Below are 19719 nucleotides of genomic sequence, written 5' to 3'. Positions count from 1 at the left end.
TGCTGCTGCTTCGCTGGATCGGAGGATTCAAACTTCCGGCGCTGTCATGGCGGCATGCTGCTGTTTCTGACACCGACCAGACCGAATACCGAGCCGCCCCTCGTTTGGACCTCAGCGCAGCGCGGCGCGGATCAAGGAGCGCAGGGGTCGCAGACCGCGGAAAAGGCGTCCTCTCCTCCTCCACTTCATCATCATCATCATCACCATCATCAGCGGCGGAGGTGCGGGCGTGAGCGGCCATGGCGGCGCAGAAGCCCGTGGAGTGGGTCCAGGCCGTCATCGCCCGATTCGACGAGCAGGTCAGAGCTCTTCTGAACATCTCTGATCGCCTCGTCTGCACGGATGCGCAGCTATCGCGCGCGAGTCGCAGCGCACCCGTGCAGCAGCTGCGCATTTACCGTCCAGTTCTCATTCTGATGCGGTTTTGTTTATATACTGTAACAACGTTAAATGCATGGGCCACGACTAGTTTAGTAGTACATGTTGCTCAGCATCCTCTAGTGATCCTGGAACTACATTCGTATCAACTAAAAAAACAAATCAAGCTATCCAAAAATCACAGTGCAAGGATTCATCTCGAAAATCAATCCTCTTAAGCAATCAATTGACTACTGGTTTTAGGGTTAGGATCTGGACTAACATGCCCATCAGCCAATTAAAGAAAAATCAGAGGGCGGTGATTGGAACAACATTGTTATTGACAAATCATTGCCCTTGGACTTTAGGGATGTGGTTAGGGTCACCCCTATGGACCAACAAGAAAAAGTAATACATCTTTAATTATTTTTTTTTCTTTAACTGTCACACATATGCAAATTCCCCATTAAATTCCCCATTGTTGGGGCAGTTGTGGCCTAATTGTTAAAGAGACGGACTTGTAACTAGAAAGGTTGTGGGTTCGAGTCTCAGGTCAGACGGGGATTGTTGGTGGGGGAGTGAATGACCAGCACTCTCTTCCACCCTCAATACCATGACTGAGGGGGGACCCTTGAGCAAGGCACCAAACCCCAACTGCTCCCTGGGTGACGCAGGAATGGCTGTGCCAGGTGTGTGTTCACGGTGTGTGTGTGTGTGAACTTGGATGGGAATTCCGAGTATGGGTCACCATAATTGGCCACACGACACTTTCACTTTCACTAAATGGAATAAATCCATAAAGTGCAGGATCATCCTGGTATATGCAATAGTAATATACAACTCTGATATACCTACAAGAAGACATTTTATGTACAACAAAGTTCACAAATGATGAAACAAATGTAAGAAAAGTTTGTGAAACATTGTCGATATGATTGATTGCTTTGTTATTAATATACATTGAGAGTGTACCTCAACGCATATTTTTGATTAAGGGCAATAAAAAGGGGTTTAGTATGCACTTGCATACTAAATCATAAATGTCACATAAACATGTGAATAAGCTCCAAATATTGTAAAGATACAGAGGCTATCAAGGGTTAAAGTTATGGCAATGATTGCTTGACCAAATGTTGCTCAGAAACGTGTCCTGCATTTGAAAATCACATCATGTGAGACGAGGGTTAATGTTTATACTTTCACTTCATATTTTGTATAGCACAAGTGAACCAACCTCGCAGATGACCCTTGATTGGTCCATACAACTTTACGTTTTAATTGAAGAGCTGCGTCCTGTTTAACCCTTAAAGACCTACAACATTTCTTGGGCACCTGGCATGCCTGTACTTTTACTTTTTTTTTTCAGAGCTATTCTATCAATCAGCATCCAGTGCCATAAATCATTATAAACAGGATAACTTGAAGTTTTAGTCTAGCTAATATAAAGTCCAATTTGTTTTTCTCCCTCTAAGAATGAATGAATTTGCCAGAATTTAAAATGCAAGCAACATTTGGGTGTTATTTTTTTTACTGGGAACTCGAACAGAAACTCCTGAAGTTTGGATTTTTTTTCTCTTCAGAAAGTTGTATTTGGGTGTTTCCATTTCCAAGTAAAATTTTTTTCTACATACAAAATTCCCCAATCAAGTTATAGCCATTTAATACAATATTATTACCAGCGCATACAGAGAAAAACAGGTCTATTTAGTTTTTCTGATGCAGTATAACATCCAAATGGATTGATCTGCTGAGAATCTCCTCTTTACAAGACATTTTAATTTGTATTAGTGGTTCAAAAGTAATAAAACATTTAAGAACAATAGTTATTTTTAGCTACGGGCTGCTGTGTCTGTCTTTGAGGTTTAGTATCTCTTCGGAGCTGTGCTGGGTTATTAGATTACTTCAGATGCTTTCAGTGAGGTATGTTGTGTGATGATCAGTATCTTATGCAATGATGACTCTCCCTCTTTAGTGTGGATCCTACTGGTTTAAACCTGCAGTTGTACTTAAGAAATAGTTTAATATAACCCATTGTTTACCAGACAGACAAAAGCCTGTGAATGGTTAAGCTAGCATGTTGCTAGCATGTTAAGCTAGTTGTTTGGCCTCTGTGTACAAAGTTTTTGTACAACTGCCTCTGTTAAATGCACTGAAGTTTTTGACTAAAATTCGACAAGACACAGATGAAACATTGACAGACGTAAAAGTTAGTCATCGAAGACACAGAAATTGTCATTAATTACTCATCCTGGTATTGTTTCAATCCAATGTGACATGCTTGTTTTTCTGTGGTGAGTTTCTGACAGGATATTCGTCTTCAAAAAAATTATTTACATGTTTGTTGCCATTTCCATTTTGGGGAAACTTTCAATTTTCAAGTTCTGTGACTATCGGATGAAATATGATGTTTATAAGCTGGTAAAACTGGCAAAACACGAAAAATAGTTCAGTTTAGGCCTTCTCTACATGAAGGTAGAAGCTGCTGTTTCTGCCCCTCAAAGGTTGCTGAAGGTACTGCAACAACAGATCATTTTATACACACTGACCAGTGTTCTTGAAGGTCTTAGAGGCCGTCCATCCAACAGTCGGGACATGACTCATTAAAGGGTGGCTTGTGGTCCGTTTTGGGATCATTGCAGTTTGATTGAAGTTCAGCAGAGATTAGAGGTGTTTTGTGAAGCTAAACCTGGCCTAAACTCTAGATAATCCCACAAATGGGATTCCGTGCCGCCGATTGGTTTTAGCAATTTTCTGACTAGCTTTTTGTAACTGAGATGTTCGCTCCTGTTTACTTTGTTGTAGCCCAGCATTTTCTTTAATATTTCTTACTTTTCTCATTAATTAAAGAAATAGTTCACCTTTCTAAATGTTTCCCTCATGATTTGCTCACCTCATATTATGAAATACAAAGGCGAATTTATGAAGAATATGCTAGCTACGCTTACATATAATAGAAATAAATGGCAGCTTGGGCTGTCAAGCTCCAAAATGTCAAAAGAAAGTACCATAAAACACCGTAAATGTGGTTCATACTACTTGTGCGCTATATTCCTCGTTTTCTGAAGTCACACAATAGATTTGTGAAAAACAGAATGAAATTTATTCACCAATACCCCAAATTCTGAATTCATGTCTCTGTACCTGAAGACAGTCTGACTGTGACCATTTGTGTTTTTAGCTTCCTGTGAAAGTCGGCGTGCAGAACACACACTCTAAAATCAGCACGGAACACAATAAGGAATGTCTGATCAACATCTCCAGGTACAAATTCTCCCTGGTCACCAGTGGACTCACCAACATACTGAAGAACGTCAATAACATGGTGAGTGTTTATTCAAGAGTTGCTGCACAAGCACAATAAATTAATACAAATGGAGTTATTGTGTATTTTTGATATTTTATAATATGTTTTTAATCAATGCTGAAAGCAGTTGTGCTGCTTTGGATTTTTGTGGAAACCATGATATATTTATTTTTCAGGATTTTTTGATGAATAAAAAGTTCAAGAGAACATCGTTTATATGAAATAAACATAGCTAAACATAAAAGTCCTTACTGTCACTTTTGATCAATTTAATAAATTGTTGCTAAATAAAAGTATTAATTTATTTGTTAAAAACAACAGCTATTGGACTGTCTTTAGCCGCTTTGTTTTTTTTTTTTTTTTTTGAAAGTCATGATTTTGGAGTAAATTTATGTTGTTATTATTTACAAACCTTTTTTTTTTTTATTTCTATGTTATTGATCTCATAGCAAAAATTTTTCTTTCTGTATAGTTGTTGATACTGGCTATTAAAAATACTGTAAGCGTTTGTTCTAGACTATTGAATATGGTTCTTTGTGGCACACGTGCTGGTCTTTCTCTCTTAGTTTGCTCTCTCTGTCTCTTACAGCGGATATTTGGGGATACTGCAGAGAAGAACCTTTACCTGTCCCAGCTTATCATCATGGACACACTAGAGAAGTGCCTGGCAGGGGTGAGAGCTGGCCGCAGACCATTCATCATGTCTGATATACATGAGCTGTCACCATTATACCATTATTGCCTTTTCAACATCATTTTGAAGCTCTGAGAAGCACATCTAAATGCTGATAATTCCTATAAAGAAGTCCTATAAACGTACTTTCTCTCTCCAGCAACCAAAGGACAGCATGCGTCTGGATGAGACAATGCTCGTAAAGCAGTTATTGCCCGAGATCTGTCATTTCATCCACACGTACCGTGAGGGAAATCAGCACGCGGCCGAGTTGAGGAACTCAGCCTGTGGGGTTCTGTTCTCTCTGAGCTGCAGTAACTTCAACGCTGTCTTCAGCCGCATCTCCACCAGGTACATAAGACCCCATGTGATTAGATGAAGGAATGAATGGATTTGATCTCTCAGATTTTCTGTCGGTCTGCTTCCCTGCAGGTTGCAGGAGCTGACCATCTGCTCTGAGGATAACGTAGACGTGCACGACATCGAGCTCATCCAGTACATCAACGTAGACTGCTGTAAATTTAAACGCCTCCTGCAAGGTTTGATTTGGAAGGTTTCAGTACTCTGAGCTTAAATAAGCAACAGCTGTGATGTGGGGAATTCTGGAGAAATATAAGAGGCAGCAGTAAAAGTATTTATTTTTTCTTTTAATGTGTCAAAGTGTTAAATATGAAGTCTTTGCTCCTTGCAGAAACGGTGTTTAAATTTAAAGCCTTGAAGAAGCCAGCCCAGTTGAGTGTCATCTACAATTTAGAGAAGGTAGGTGGAATTATTATTATTACTATGTGCAAATTACAGCGTGTGTACAACATGTGGCTCATACTAATACAATTTAAAATAATGACTTTAATTATTTTATATATTATCATAAAGAAATGCATTTTATTCATTACCATAACAATTTATTACAATTTAAAGTATATCATTATAATTCATATGTAGTTATTTATTATTACAACTAAACAAAAGGAAATTAAAGCTGTAACTCTTTATGAATAATATTATGATTTAAAAAAATTATACATAATATTGGGATTCATTTTCATTTTTATATCAAGGACAGTTTCTTCCTTTTATGGGTTTAAAAGTTTTGTTTTATTTTATTTTATTTGATATATTTTAATGTTTTTTTTTTTTAACAGAACAATGACAACAGGGGAAAAATATCATTATAATAATAAAATAAACTATAAATAATAAAAATGAAATAAAATAATCTATGACAGAACAACAGAACATTTGTGCATTTGTGCATTTGACTAATGCATACAAAGATCAATTATGATTTAACTGAACAGGTAATACATAAGCAGGATACAAATTTGTAAATGTTGTATAGTCACTCAATCCTATGGGTATATATTGAAATAAAATGACTCATAACAGTCACAGTGGTAATAATAATTATGCACAATACAAAAAGCAGACACTATCCTGACTGTTGTTGACTGTCAAATAATACTTTATAGAATTAAATGTTTAATTTAACATATTTTGTCATTTTTTTGTGTTTTGTATGAAGTTGTCTCTGCTGCCACCTAGTGATGTCCTGTCTCAGTCTAGCAAACATCCGCTGTATTTGTGTGTTTTAATTTGATTGATTTTGCAGGCGTTCTGGAACTGGGTGGAAAATTATGCTGATGAATTCACCAGGTTGTACCAGAGGTCTCAGGCAGACATGGCTGGTGCGTCCGCTGAAAACTGAAGACTCACTGTACCATATCAGTATTGTTTTGGAGAGGATATGTGCATTTGATCTGTGTGTGTGTGTGTGTGTGTGTTTCAGAGTGTGCCGAGAAGTTGTTTGATCTGGTGGATAGTTTTGCTGAGAGTACGAAGAGGAAGGCAGCTGTTTGGCCTTTGCAGATCATCCTTCTCATCCTCTGTCCTGACATCACGCAAGACATGTCCAGAGACACGCCAGACGACTCGAAAGACAACAAGGCAAGCATACACAAACTTGTACATGTGTACTTGTACTTGTGAAGATCTGCTCTTGACCGTTATTCTTCTAAAATAATAGAAAACTACGAATAGTCAGATTCCAATATTTAAATATTGTGTAAATGTAATTTAGCAATTTGCCATCAGTTATTATTTTTTTTTATTTCTATAGCACATTATAGAAAATGATTAATATTAATATTTTTCTTTAAAATTATCACACACACACACACACACACACACACACAGATATATATATATATATATATATATATATTTACACACCGTATTTTTCGGGTATACCTCAGTCCAAAAATACGTCATGATGAGGAAAAAAAACATATATAAGGAGCAATGAGCAGCATTGGTGGCTGGAGACGGTAATGCTTTCTCTTGGTTCATTTCTCTGGGTTTATGTCAAATTAATTTTGATAAATATGTCGCACCAGACTATAAGTCGCAGGACCAGCCAAACTATTAAAAAAAGTGCGACTTATAGTCCGGAAAATATATATATAGCTGCCTTCCTTCAGCCACTGATAAAACCCAAAACACAGTTTGTACTTCATAAATAGTTGACAAATCCCCACTTTTTTTTGTAAAATATACATACTGTAAACTATAATTAGATTATCTCGGAACTGTTTGCGATATGTATTCATATGTTGCTTTTTTTCTTGTAGAAACTGTTTTTGGAGAATCTACGTAAAGCCCTGACTGGTCACAGTGGAAGCAAACAGCTGACAGAAAGTGCAGCTATTGCCTGCGTTAAACTCTGCAAAGCATCTACGTACATCAGCTGGGAGGATCACTCCGTTATCTTCCTGCTAGTGCAGTCCATCGTCATGGATCTGAAGGTATGGACAAATATGGCTCTCAGGTAGAATTCGAACCATTTAGTGTTTGGCTGCTTTGTGTTGTTGAGAGTAACAGAGAATGAGTAAGGACTATGAAGGGCAATGGAGGTGGAAAATGTTGCAGACGGGACTCAAATCTGCATCACTCAGATTACCAAAGGAATGAAAACTTAAAGAAACCCAAACCTGGCGACTCGCAGTGGCTAAGATGCATTTGAATGTTTGGTGTTGATGCTGTCCTTTTCATTGGCGGTTGTCTCTTTGTCTCCAGGGGTTGCTGTTTAACCCAGCTAAACCGTTTTCCAGAGGCGCAGGGAGCCAGAGTGCAGACTTGGACTTAATGATCGACTGTTTTGTCTCCTGTTTCAGAATCAACCCGCACAACAATCAGCAATTTAAGGTGTGTGGACAAGTCGAGTCAAACCTATTCCTACAGCTCTTTGAACCATACAAATTCTTTCAAAGCAGCTTTACTGAAAATCATGACGTTAATGCAATCGTTTCTTAATACCTTTATGCCTTTATAGTCACATTTTGAAGATTACAGTTGGCTGATAATATAGTTTACATTTTGCATTACAAGTGTAATATAATAAATAACAAGTGCAAATATAATAAAGTATGAGAATACTTAAATATCGAACTTTATATAAAGAGCTGGGTGATGAATATATAGTTACATTTTTTAACAAAATAAAAAAATCAGGCAGTTGATATTTGCTGTACAGTACTGCATATATCACTTAATGTGAGTGAACTGTATGTGTGCAAATGAAGTTGGATACCGAGCTCTGCATTTTACCATGATATAAACAATCAAGCAGCAGAGATTTGCTCTATAGTATATACTGTTTTACGTGAGTGTACTGTATATATTAATTAAGCAGCTGAGATTTGCTATATAGCACATATAGCTTGACAGGAGTGTATTGTACTGTATGTATTCATGTTTATAGTTGCTGTATGATAAGTTGTTAATTATTACATTGCTAATTCATTTACACTGTTCCAAGAGCATGCACAGACTTGACCTAAAGAATGCTTTCAACCAAATCTCTCGTTCTTTTTCTGTTAGGTGTGTCTGGCTCCGTCCTCACCTCCTACCTTTCATTTCGTTCTGGTGAATTCTCTCCACCGAATCATCACTAATGTAAGAGCTTCGTTCACTTCAGAGAGATAAGATGTCTGATTCACTCCCAGGGTGCCCTAATGTCCTCTGTGTGTCTTCCATCGTGCTCTAGTCCCCGCTGGACTGGTGGCCGAAGATCGATACAGTGTACTGTTACTCGGGAGAGCTGCGGCTCATGTTTGCCGAGACTCTGGGGAGAGCGGTGCAGGGCTGCAGCAGTCACGCCCCCCTCCGGATGACCTCGGTGAGACGCCCGCAAAACTTCTCAGATAGAAGATCCCTTCTAGTCTCCTGCTAGCGGTCTGGCATCTGGGAATAGAACATTTGTGTACTGCACAGTTTAATGCAGACAGGCTACTATTTTCAGACGTAGTATGTGAAACATCATAGAATATGCTAATAAATGTTCCAAATAGTCCATGACATCAATATGTTGCATGATTAATTCATAGGATGGCAAGCAGTTATCTCAAGAAGTGAATATGGCAGTTTAGCATTTTTAATTAAGTTTAGGAAAAAAAAAAGATAAAAACCACTGATAAATAATACTTGTCCATTTAAAAAAGATTGGGGGACTGCATACCGTATTTTTTCGGACTATAAGTCGCACCTGAGTATAAGTCGCACCTGAGTATAAGTCGCATCAGTCCAAAAATACGTCATGATGAGGAAAAAAACATATATAAGTCGCACTGGACTATAAGTCGCATTTATTTAGATCCAAGAACCAAGAGAAAACATTACCATTTCCAGCCACGAGAGGGCGCTCTGTGTGTTCCGTGTACACTACAAGAGCACTGAGCAGCATAGAGCGCCCTCTCGTGGCTGGAGACGGTAATGTTTTCTATTGGTTAATTTCTCTTGGTTCATATTCTCGGTTCATGTCAAATTAATTTTGATAAATAAGTCGCACCTGACTGTAAGTCGCAGGACCAGCCATGCTATGAAAAAAAGTGCGACTTATAGTCGGGAAAATACGGTATATGAAATGTATGAAGTTTATGAACAGTGTAAGGTATACAAATGAAGAAATAAAAATGAATTCTTCATGAATACATCACATTTGTCTTCTTAGAGTTTGACGTTGAAAATGAGCAGTCTGAAATTTAAAGAGAAAACCACTGATCTGGACACCAGGAGTCACAAGTATCTGCTTTTGGCTTTGGTGAAACTCATGCATGCAGATCCCAAACTGATGCTACATGTGAGTGCTTTAGCTTTATAAACATCTGTGATGCTTATAAAGTTGTATTATTAATGTCACGTGTGGGTCTGTGAATCAGAATCCAGGTAAACAGGGTCTGGAGGTCCACAGCAGCACGGCAGATCTCATCACAGGACTGGTGCAGCTTGTGCCTCTTGCTAACATGGGAGATATTTCCCAGGAGGCCATGGAGGTGAGCTCATTGTATCTCTCTGTTCATCTAGTGCCTCTAGAGTTTAGATGGTCTGTGTGTAAGTTTTCAGTCATAATCTGTCTCTGTCTTAGGCTCTTCTGGTCCTGCATCAGCCTGAAAGCATCGAGCTGTGGAACCCAGACGCTCCTATGGAAACTTTCTGGGACATCAGGTAGCTCCTCAGTGGACTCGACTCCGGTGAATAGGTGCTGATAGAAATGAAACTATGCCCTGTTAACTGTGTGTTTGTTGTCGGTCCAGTTCTCAGGTGTTGTTCTTCATCTGTAAGAAGCTGTTTGGTCACCAGCTGGTCAACAGCACTGAGATCCTGAAGTGGCTGCGAGAGATTCTCATCTGCAGAAACAAATTTCTTCTCAGGAACAAGGTGAGTCGGCCTTCTGCGTGCATTATGGGTAAAATGTTTGCATAGCCTTGACTAGACGATCTGGATATTTCTTAAAACATCAATTACATTGTTTTTATCTTTCATTTTTATTTTTTGCTCTTGTTATTGTAATCTGGCTTGTTTTTATCTCCAGAACTGGGAAGCACTTGGGCAATACAAATAAAATGTAAATAAAAAAAAATAAAAAAAATATTATTATGTATTTTTTAACCACAACAATGATAATAACTTTTATTATTAATATTATTATTATTATTATTATTATTATTATTATCATAATTGTGTGAAGTATATTAATAATACATTAATAATAAATAATATATACTATTACTACTGCTGCTACTACAAAAAATTATTATTCTTATTTTATTGGTAAGATTAAATGTACAACCAAACTACACTATTATAACTGTTTGACCTGACCTTCCTGAGTAGCAAAGGATAACAACCAGCAAATGTATACAAAATTGAAAGTAAAGAAATATGAAATAACCAATATTGGTTGTATTGACTAATTAATTTTCTTTTCTTTCTATTCTCTGTTCTTCTCTTACAGGAACGGGCCACAGCAGGCAGCAACATTGCCATCTGCCGGCAGGCCCAGGCCAAGCTGGAGGTCTGTCTTTACATGTTCCTGTGGAGTCCAGACATGGAGGCAGTTCTGGTGGCCATGTCCTGTTTCCGTTACCTGTGTGAGGAGGCAGACATCCGCTGCAGTGGGGAAGACATCCCTGTGCAGTCCCTCCTGCCAAACTACAACACATTCATGGAGTTTGCATCTGTCAGTAACATGATGATTACAGGTTTGTGTGATAAACTAGTTTGAATTTATGAATTCAGACACGTACCTCTGTTTTTTGTTTCGTTTTGTGAGTGGTGTTAGAAGTGCCTCTAGAGGGCAGCACAGTTGTTGTGATCGTTCTGATTTTTCTAGGTCGTTCAGCTCTACAGAAGAGAGTAATGGCTTTGCTTCGGAGGATTGAGTTGCCCACCCCGGGAAACACAGAGGTTAGAGGTCACACACTTACACATGTAATTCCACTGTACAATAGTAGAGCCATTTTGGTTGGTTGACGAACAGATTTGCATCATCCTGGTTTTGTGCCAACATACTTGTTTTGAATCCGAGGCTTTTAGCATATGTAAAACTTGATTTGTTTTTTTACAAATAATGTAGTTGAATTTCACAGTCTAGTACTTGTGTGCTGTTTCTGTGGTTTGTTTTAAAAAAAAAAATCGACTTTTGTGGTCTAATTTGAAGATAACATTGATGACTGAATTTAACTGATATGTTTGGTCATTTCAGGCCTGGGAGGACACGCATGCTAAATGGGAACATGCAACCAAATTAATTTTAAGCCACCCGAAAACGAAACTAGAAGACAGTCAGGTCAGACACACCTGCACTCAGCACCTTTAAAGGACCTACAGTTGAAAATAGATTATTTTCTAAATATGGATGATTTTTCAGTTTAAGGGACATTTCTAGCAAAAACGTTAATTTGTAAAGACGACAAAAAAGTCTTTAAAATCATTCTTATGAATGACTGTTAGTTAAAAAAATATATAATTATTTTTTTTCATATATTGTAGTGTTTTTTATATGTTGCATTATTTTATCTCTTTAAATACCTTTTCCAAAATTTGTACTGTTGAAATGTAACATTTATCACTTTACACCTTTTCCTAAGAAATTTGTAAAAAATAGTTGTTTTTCCAAAAACATGAGTAGTTTTTTTTTTTTGTATATGTATATATTTTTTTATTTTAACCAAATCGGTTATTATTGTATTATTTTAGAATTAATTGAAAATTCTGTTTAATTCAAACTATCAATTTTATAAACTTAAGTTTAAACACATGCACACACGTTTGTTTTTGTGAAAAGTGGGGACATCCCATAGGCGTAATGGTTTTTATACTGTACAAACTGCATATTCTGTAGCCCTTCACCAACCCTACCCCTAACCCTAACCCTCACAGGAAACTTGTGCATTTTTACTTTCTCAAAAAAACTCATTCTGTATGATTTATAAGCGTTTTGAAAAAGGGGACATGAGTTATGTCCTCATAAGTCACCTTCTCCTTGTAATACCTGTGTCATACCCATGTCATTATACAGAGTTGTGTCCTGATATGTCACAAAAACAAGAGCACACACACACACACACACACACACACACACATACATGCACACACATATTTTGGCAACCCACCAAACTGCTGATTTTAGGTTTGAAAATGTTGAAAATTTATATAAAAAAGAAAGAAATTAAAAAAGAAAATGAAGTAAAAATGAAAATGTAAATATTAGTATTGTATTTTTTTTAAATGTACAAAATGTATACAATTTATAAAATAATTGTGTTTTTATTTAATACTCGTTTTTTTTTTATGTTAATAGTATTTTCTTTATTTTGTTTATTATTTTATTAAAATAATTAGATAAATTAAAATAATACTGTTATTACTATTATATATTATTTAATTTTATTTCTTATAGTAATATTTAATGGTTCACCAAATCAAATCTCCAGGTGCTCTCGTGAGAACCAGATTGAAAAACGTGTGTGCACCCCTCAATATATATACGTATAAAATTCTACTGTAATAATTACTAACTTCTATAAAAATGTAATTGACCAATAATGAGGTAATTGACCATTGTTAAAAAAACAAAAAACAAGACATGATGAAGTGTTGGCTGTTTACATTAAATCCTGTCTCATCTCTTAGGAATGGATCAATATGACAGGCTTCCTGTGTGCTCTGGGTGGAGTGTGTTTGCAGCAGAGGAACACGTCTGCTCTGGCCACCTACAGTCCTCCCATGGGCACCCTGAACGATCGCAAGGGCTCCATGGTGTCCATGGCCTCGTGTGAGGGGAACCCAGAGACACCCCTGAGTAGATTTCTGGACCGGCTTCTGTCACTGATGGTGTGCAATCATGAGAAGGGCTATCAGATCCGTACTAACGTCAAAGACTTGGTGGGGCTGGAGCTCTGTCCAGCGCTCTATCCCATGCTGTTCAACAAACTCAAAAACGGCATCAGCAGGTTCTTTGATGCCCAGGGGCCGGTGAGGCAGCTAGCATATGTGTTTATATCACTTACATTAAATGTCATTGGTACTTATGCCCCTGTGGTCATATGTTTAGGTGCCAGTGAATGACACCAACACACAGTTTGTGGAGCAGACCATCGCCATCATGAAGAACCTTCTGGACAACAATACGGAAGGAAGCTCAGAGCATCTGGGTCAAGCCAGCATTGAGACCATGATGCTTAACCTGGTCAGGTAAGTCATTTGTTTGCTTGTTAGTGTCACTTTGCTGTGAATATAAATCTTAAAAAACAAATTTTTCCAGATATATTTGTCTTACGACATTTACTAAAGAGGAATTTGAGCAATTTGTCCAGGGCTTTACAGTACAGTTTATTTTTATTTTTTTTGCCGGGTTGTACCAGAAGATCAGATTTCTGCTATAATATATTTTTTTATAAAAATGTTTAGATATTTATACTGTTCAAAAGTTTTTAGGCTGGTATTTACTGGTTCCCGCCTCCTCCTTCCCATAGCTACGAACTTATTTAATTTATTTGATCAACAAAACAGTAAAAACTGTAATATTGTGATATATAATTACAGTTAAAAATAACTGTTTACTATTTTGCTAAATGTTATTTTATTGGATGAATAGAATGTTATAAAGTTAAATAAATGAAGAAAAAAAAATGATATTAAATATATGATGGGTAAAAATTTATAGCCTGAATGCACTGTAAGTCGCTTTGGATAAAAGCGTCTGCTAAATGCATAAATATAAATATACATTTTTATGTTTTATGTTTTTGTGGCATGATAAATGTCCTTACTGTCACTTTTATCTGTTTAATCTATCATTGATGAATAAAAGTATTAATTTCTTAAAAAAAAAAAAAAAATCTTACTGACCCCAAACTTTTATATTTATTATTTTTATAATTTATTATAATTTAATTATTTATTATACCTTTTTTTTTTTTTTTTTACTTTATATTAGATATTTTTTTCAACTTTAATTTTAAGTCACACTTTATTTTAAAGTCCAATTCTCACTAAGAATTATACATGTTGGCAGGTATGTGCATATTCTTGGCAACATGGTTCATGCCATCCAGATTAAAACCAAACTGTGCCAGCTGGTAGAGATCATGATGGAGCGCAGAGATGACCTCTCTTTCTGCCAAGAGATGAAGTTCAGGTACAACGAAAAGCTACTGTTGTCCTGCTGTTTATTTGCTAGTAGGATTATCTGGAATGTTTTATTTCTGGAGATGCATCAGATTTGTGTGTCTCTCAGGAATAAGATGGTGGAGTATCTGACGGACTGGGTGATGGGAACATCCAACCAGGCAGCTGACGAAGATGTCAAATGTCTCACAAGGTAACATTCAGATGGCACTGTTTACTGAACATCCTCCGCTGGACTTCTGGCTTGAGAAACCTTGATAACCGTTATGTGCAGGACAAATCACAAATGACTTTTAGTGGTTGAATTTTTTCTTTGGTTTTGAACGGCAGGGATCTGGATCAGGCCAGTATGGAGGCGGTGGTGTCTCTTCTGGCCGGGCTGCCCCTTCAGCCAGAGGAGGGGGACGGTGTGGAGCTGATGGAGGCCAAATCTCAGCTCTTCCTAAAGTAAGACTCATATTCCATATCAAACACTAAGCCTCATAGTGTCCCGTCGTGGGGTCTGTAGTTCTTCACCCTGCCCCCCTGCTGTCTTCCACAGGTACTTCACTCTGTTCATGAACTTGCTGAACGACTGCAGTGAGGTGGAGGATGACGGTCAGCAGGTGGCTGGACGTAAGCGAGGGATGTCCAGGCGGTTGGCGTCGTTAAGACACTGCACTGTGTTGGCCATGTCCAATCTGCTCAACGCCAACGTGGACAGCGGCCTTATGCACTCTATCGGTGGGAGAATCGAGCCGTAAACCTCTCATTGAACACTTTAATCCCTTAACTGTCACCCTGTACCAAATACTGGACGCCTAGGTTTACCTTACTATATTACAATTAAATCTAATCTAATCTTGACAAACTATATATCGTTGGAAAGGTTTAAGACTCCCAAATATATATTTTACCAATGTTTTTTGTTAAAAATGATGTTGGAAAAGTAATAGATTGATTTATGACAAGAGTGCACCCTCAAAAATCTACATTATAACAGGAGTTTTGACCTTTGTTTAAAAAAAAAAGACTTCCTCGTTGCACATTTCTCTATCACATTTTAGAAATCATCAGAAATTATATATCGACTGAAAACTTAAAATCTCACAATTCATCCTTTAAAACCATTTTAAAATCAGACATTGCATTACCATGCACATGGTACATCAATATCATGTTACAAAATGTTTTCCGTCATGAATTCTAAAAATGTAAGTTTGTATCATGCACATTCAAGTCTATCTTCAAAAACGTGAGTAACAGTTAAGGGGTTAAAGTCATAAATATTTTAAAATATTTATGTATTCTTTATTTATTTTACATTGTACTCATCAAACCCTTTAATCAGTCATAAAACTTTATCTTTAGTTCAAAAATGACATTTTGTGACAAATCTATTCAACACTAGGACAGAATTAAGAAGAACTGAATTGCTTCTGTAGAGCTGCTTGTATCTGAATTGAACTTGTTTCATCATTGGCAAATCTTGCAATGTTAACAGGTTTCTTTTGTGTTTTTATTACTGTCAAGCTACACAATCTGTCTGGTATAAAGCACTATATAAATTAACGTGACTTGACTTTCTGACACATGTAATCAAACTGTGTGTCTGCTGCTCGATCTCAGGGCTGGGCTATCATAAGGACCTTCAGACCAGAGCTACGTTCATGGAGGTCCTGACTAAGATCCTGCAGCAGGGGACAGAGTTTGACACGCTGGCCGAGACCGCGCTGGCCGATCGCTTTGAGAGGCTTGTGGAACTTGTCACAATGATGGGGGATCAGGGGGAGTTACCTATCGCCATGGCGCTGGCCAATGTGGTCCCTTGTTCACAGTGGGTGGGTACTTTATGCAAATTATCTTTATATCTATCTGTCTGTCTAATTTTTGTATACATTTTTAAAAACTTGGTTAACTTTTATAAAGTTACGAATCTTTCAAACTTGAGAATCTTTTATTGACGTACGATAGTAGAGTCTTTGCAAGTCAAAATCTTAGCATCAATGATTATTTGGATACTGATTTGGCAATGGTCAGATTTACATATTAATTGTGAATAGTTTTTTTTGTGTGTTTTTTTACCCTTAGTTATCTATTCAGCCATCTATATTATTATCATTCTCTTTCTCGATCTCTTTTGATGTTTGAGTTTAACTTAACTACTATTTATTTTCTTTCATTTTATCCAGGAAAGTTGTTCTCAAACTTCTCACGAACGTTATTTCTGATATTTCTGCAGTAATTATGACAAAGCTGCTTGTTTTCAAACTTTTTTATTAACAAATACTGTGAGTATTGATATTTTAAATTATAAATTAAGCACAATACATTTTGTGATTGCAAAAGTTTCAAGAAATTTCAAGAGTTTCTTAAATTTCTTTATTTTTTGTGGCATTTGGATTTAGATTACAGTTAGATTATTGTAATATAGTAACAACAACAATAATAATAATAATAATAATTTTTTGAATTTAAATACTCTGTCATCCTCCGTCCTCCTTTGAAAGTTGAGACCTAGCAAACACTGTACTTTCAGCAAGCAGAAAATGCAAAACTGACTGAAATGTTGCAAATGAAATTTTGTGATGCAAGTTTGAGTATTTTTTTTTAGGAGTTTATATTTGCACTTTTTTTCCTCAGTGCACTTACAAATGATAAGGGTGTGTGAGGCACTATGTTTTCAATTTGAAAAAAGGCAAACTCTGTGTATGATTTTACTCTAAACTCACAGCCTGAATGTTTTTTTTAGTTTGTCTTGTGTTTGGTCTTTTCAGGATGAACTGGCCCGTGTTCTGGTGACTCTCTTTGATTCGAGGCATCTCCTCTATCAGCTCCTGTGGAATATGTTCTCCAAGGAGGTTGAGCTGGCAGATTCCATGCAAACGCTGTTCCGTGGCAACAGCCTGGCCAGTAAAATCATGACGTTCTGCTTTAAGGTGCCTCTACGCTTCCCTTGGCATGTACTGAAGTCAAATGATCATTCAAACAGGCAAATGATCCAGATTAAGTTTAGCTGTGGATTTCCTTCTTGGAGACTCACGGGAAATCCCTCTTCCAGGTATACGGGGCCACGTATCTGCAGAAGCTGTTGGAGCCGCTGCTCAGGGCAGTGATCATGAGTACAGAGTGGCAGATGCTGAGCTTTGAGGTCGATCCCACCAGGTATCTGTCCGACTGAACCTATAAATCAGTGATTCGCAACTGACATGTTGGTGCAAATTCACCTGTCACTTGATAAAAGCTAGGCAAATAAGGAAGAAGCATCATGGACGGATTGCAAAACATGCCGTCATCCCCAAACCCCGAACAAAACTTCACAAAGTAAAAGAGAATTTAACCCAGAGGAATGTAAATAGAGATTCAAACTGGTTTGCACCGACCACACTGTGTCTTGTGTGGTCAATAAAGATAAATGTGGTTAATTTTGTGTTTAAATTCGATTAGTATTTAGAAATCTAAATATTTTCCTACTCCGCCTGTGCCAGCATATTATTAAGTTGGCGTATTATTGGGCCTATGCAATTCATTATGATGTAAATATATCTTTATGTTTGATTTTTAAGGACATTTTGTGTACTTTTATTTGATTAATTATTTTGGTGCTATGTCTTATTCATTAAATACAGCAGACATGCATATGTGATAGTCAGATTCTGGTTGGAGATAATTCAGGTGTGTTCTTCCTGCAGACTTGAGACTGGTGAGAATTTGGAAGAGAACCAGCGCAATCTGTTACGGATGACCGATCGCTTCTTTCAGGCCATAATCAGCTCCTCTGGCGAGTTTCCTCCTCAGCTCCGCAGCGTCTGTCACTGTCTCTTTCAGGTGAGGCTGAAGAAACCTCGGAGCGCAAAGATGCCTGGAGGATATTAAACCTGTGTGGAGATGGTTTCTGTCGATCTCTGTATCCCCATGTTAATGTGTGATGATATTACTAATGTCCTGTGGAGGCTGAGTGTTGGGCTAAACAGTTTAAAGCCAACATGAAATCAGGACGCATGTTTCTGGTCTTATTTGTGCACAATTAATCACAAATGAGATTGGAATCTAATTAATGTGGTTTTAAATCTGAATTGTGTTGAGGCTGTGCAACTGGTTTCTGTAAAATACATATTTGACAAGTCCCTGGGAATTTGATGGAAAAGTCACATAGAATCTGCAAACCATTTTTTTTTGTGTAAATAGTTTACAAAAGACTAAAGAGTGACAATTTACAAAAGCTTGTTTTTACGAAATGCTATATAAATTCATTCTAACTGTGCTACATAAATAAGGCCAGTTGTGCAGGAAAATGTGAGGAATTCTGCCGAATGAATTATAATGGTAAAAAGTTTAAACTACTGTACACTACAGTGCAAAAGTTAGAGGTCAGTTTTTTTTATTTTTATTAATACTTCTATTCAGCTAGGATCCATTAAATTGATTAAAAGTGACAGTAAAAACATTTGTAATGTTATAAAAGACTTTTCCATGCACGTTCTTTGCATGCTTAGTAGTTAGGAAACGTGTGTGTGGGTGTGGGTGTGGGTGTGTGGGTGTTAGCTTGTGCCATGACTTGTTTGTGCTCATTTCTGTTCTGTAGGCTACTTGTCACTCTCTCCTGTCTAAAGCATCTGTCAAAGACAGAAAGGAAGTGAGGAAAGCAGTAAGTGTGAATGGCGGACGTATCTGCTTCCTGTCTCGATTCACTTCATTAATCTGAGACTCTTGCGCACCTCTGGCCTGCATTACTGTCATTACATCAAATCATGTCTACTAATTTCCTGATTTTTGGCAAGATGAAGCTTCCACTGAATGTAATTCTCTTAGCACCAGCAGCAGGAAAAACCACAAACGCTGTAGGTCCGGCCATCATCTTTGCATGAGCCACTCTCAGGACTGAGGGTCGGAAATGATCAGTAAATGAAAAGTATGAAAAAAAGTCTGCGCCAGTTAAAGCAAAAAAGTACGATTATGATTAGGTGCGTTGATTCAATTAATAGTAGAAAAATGCAAAAGGTCAAGGCAAAAAATCCACACAGGGTTAACCCTAAGAGCAAAGAACAGTCGTATATTACTGAAGATTTACATCTGAAAAAGTGACAGTGAACACACATACAAAAAAGCAAACCTGTCAGTCCTGGATAAACATTTGCTATTTTGTATGTGTGTATACAGTCAGTTTTTTGTTTGTTGTCACCTCCATGTAAATCATCAGGAATAAACGACTGTTCCGAGGACCTTGAACTTTGCTCTTCGTTTGTAGTGCCGATTTTTTGGCCTTGGCCTTTTGGAAATGAACAGGGCATTGAATGCAGTGATGCAATTTGGAAACCTTTTTGAATGCCAGAATGATTTTACACTTGACTGTTCAGTTTGAAAGGTTTATTCTGAGTAAAACACATTTTTCTTTATAGTGCCATTTTAAATGCTTTGCTTTTGCCTCTCTTCTTCTCTA

At 37.3% G+C, this 19719-nt stretch overlaps 1 protein-coding gene across 2 annotated transcripts in view; it reads left to right on the top strand.

Moving 5' to 3' along the window:
- The window catches only part of LOC128020982 (neurofibromin), a 55536-nt gene continuing 35817 nt past the window's right edge, over positions 1 to 19719 (top strand). Inside the window, exons 1-30 of one of the 2 annotated variants that reach the window (XM_052607824.1) lie at positions 1 to 299; positions 3536 to 3679; positions 4251 to 4334; positions 4495 to 4685; positions 4767 to 4873; positions 5026 to 5093; positions 5944 to 6019; positions 6121 to 6278; positions 6962 to 7135; positions 7407 to 7535; positions 8211 to 8285; positions 8377 to 8508; positions 9340 to 9468; positions 9548 to 9661; positions 9754 to 9833; positions 9923 to 10046; positions 10624 to 10870; positions 11002 to 11075; positions 11374 to 11457; positions 12804 to 13145; positions 13225 to 13364; positions 14188 to 14310; positions 14410 to 14493; positions 14631 to 14747; positions 14842 to 15023; positions 15909 to 16120; positions 17057 to 17218; positions 17341 to 17444; positions 17972 to 18107; positions 18865 to 18927. In XM_052607824.1, coding sequence (XP_052463784.1) covers positions 240 to 299; positions 3536 to 3679; positions 4251 to 4334; positions 4495 to 4685; positions 4767 to 4873; positions 5026 to 5093; positions 5944 to 6019; positions 6121 to 6278; positions 6962 to 7135; positions 7407 to 7535; positions 8211 to 8285; positions 8377 to 8508; positions 9340 to 9468; positions 9548 to 9661; positions 9754 to 9833; positions 9923 to 10046; positions 10624 to 10870; positions 11002 to 11075; positions 11374 to 11457; positions 12804 to 13145; positions 13225 to 13364; positions 14188 to 14310; positions 14410 to 14493; positions 14631 to 14747; positions 14842 to 15023; positions 15909 to 16120; positions 17057 to 17218; positions 17341 to 17444; positions 17972 to 18107; positions 18865 to 18927 — 3915 coding nt within the window. In that variant the 5' untranslated portion in view covers positions 1 to 239. The remainder of the gene's footprint in view (positions 300 to 3535; positions 3680 to 4250; positions 4335 to 4494; positions 4686 to 4766; positions 4874 to 5025; positions 5094 to 5943; positions 6020 to 6120; positions 6279 to 6961; positions 7136 to 7406; positions 7536 to 8210; positions 8286 to 8376; positions 8509 to 9339; positions 9469 to 9547; positions 9662 to 9753; positions 9834 to 9922; positions 10047 to 10623; positions 10871 to 11001; positions 11076 to 11373; positions 11458 to 12803; positions 13146 to 13224; positions 13365 to 14187; positions 14311 to 14409; positions 14494 to 14630; positions 14748 to 14841; positions 15024 to 15908; positions 16121 to 17056; positions 17219 to 17340; positions 17445 to 17971; positions 18108 to 18864; positions 18928 to 19719) is intronic. The other variant, XM_052607825.1, reaches the window with a different exon arrangement.

Source organism: Carassius gibelio, chromosome A10 (assembly GCF_023724105.1).
Source record: "Carassius gibelio isolate Cgi1373 ecotype wild population from Czech Republic chromosome A10, carGib1.2-hapl.c, whole genome shotgun sequence".
Lineage (NCBI taxonomy): Eukaryota > Metazoa > Chordata > Actinopteri > Cypriniformes > Cyprinidae > Carassius > Carassius gibelio.
The sequence above is the reverse complement of the archived record's forward strand: the minus strand, read 5'-3'. Positions and strand labels throughout refer to the sequence as shown.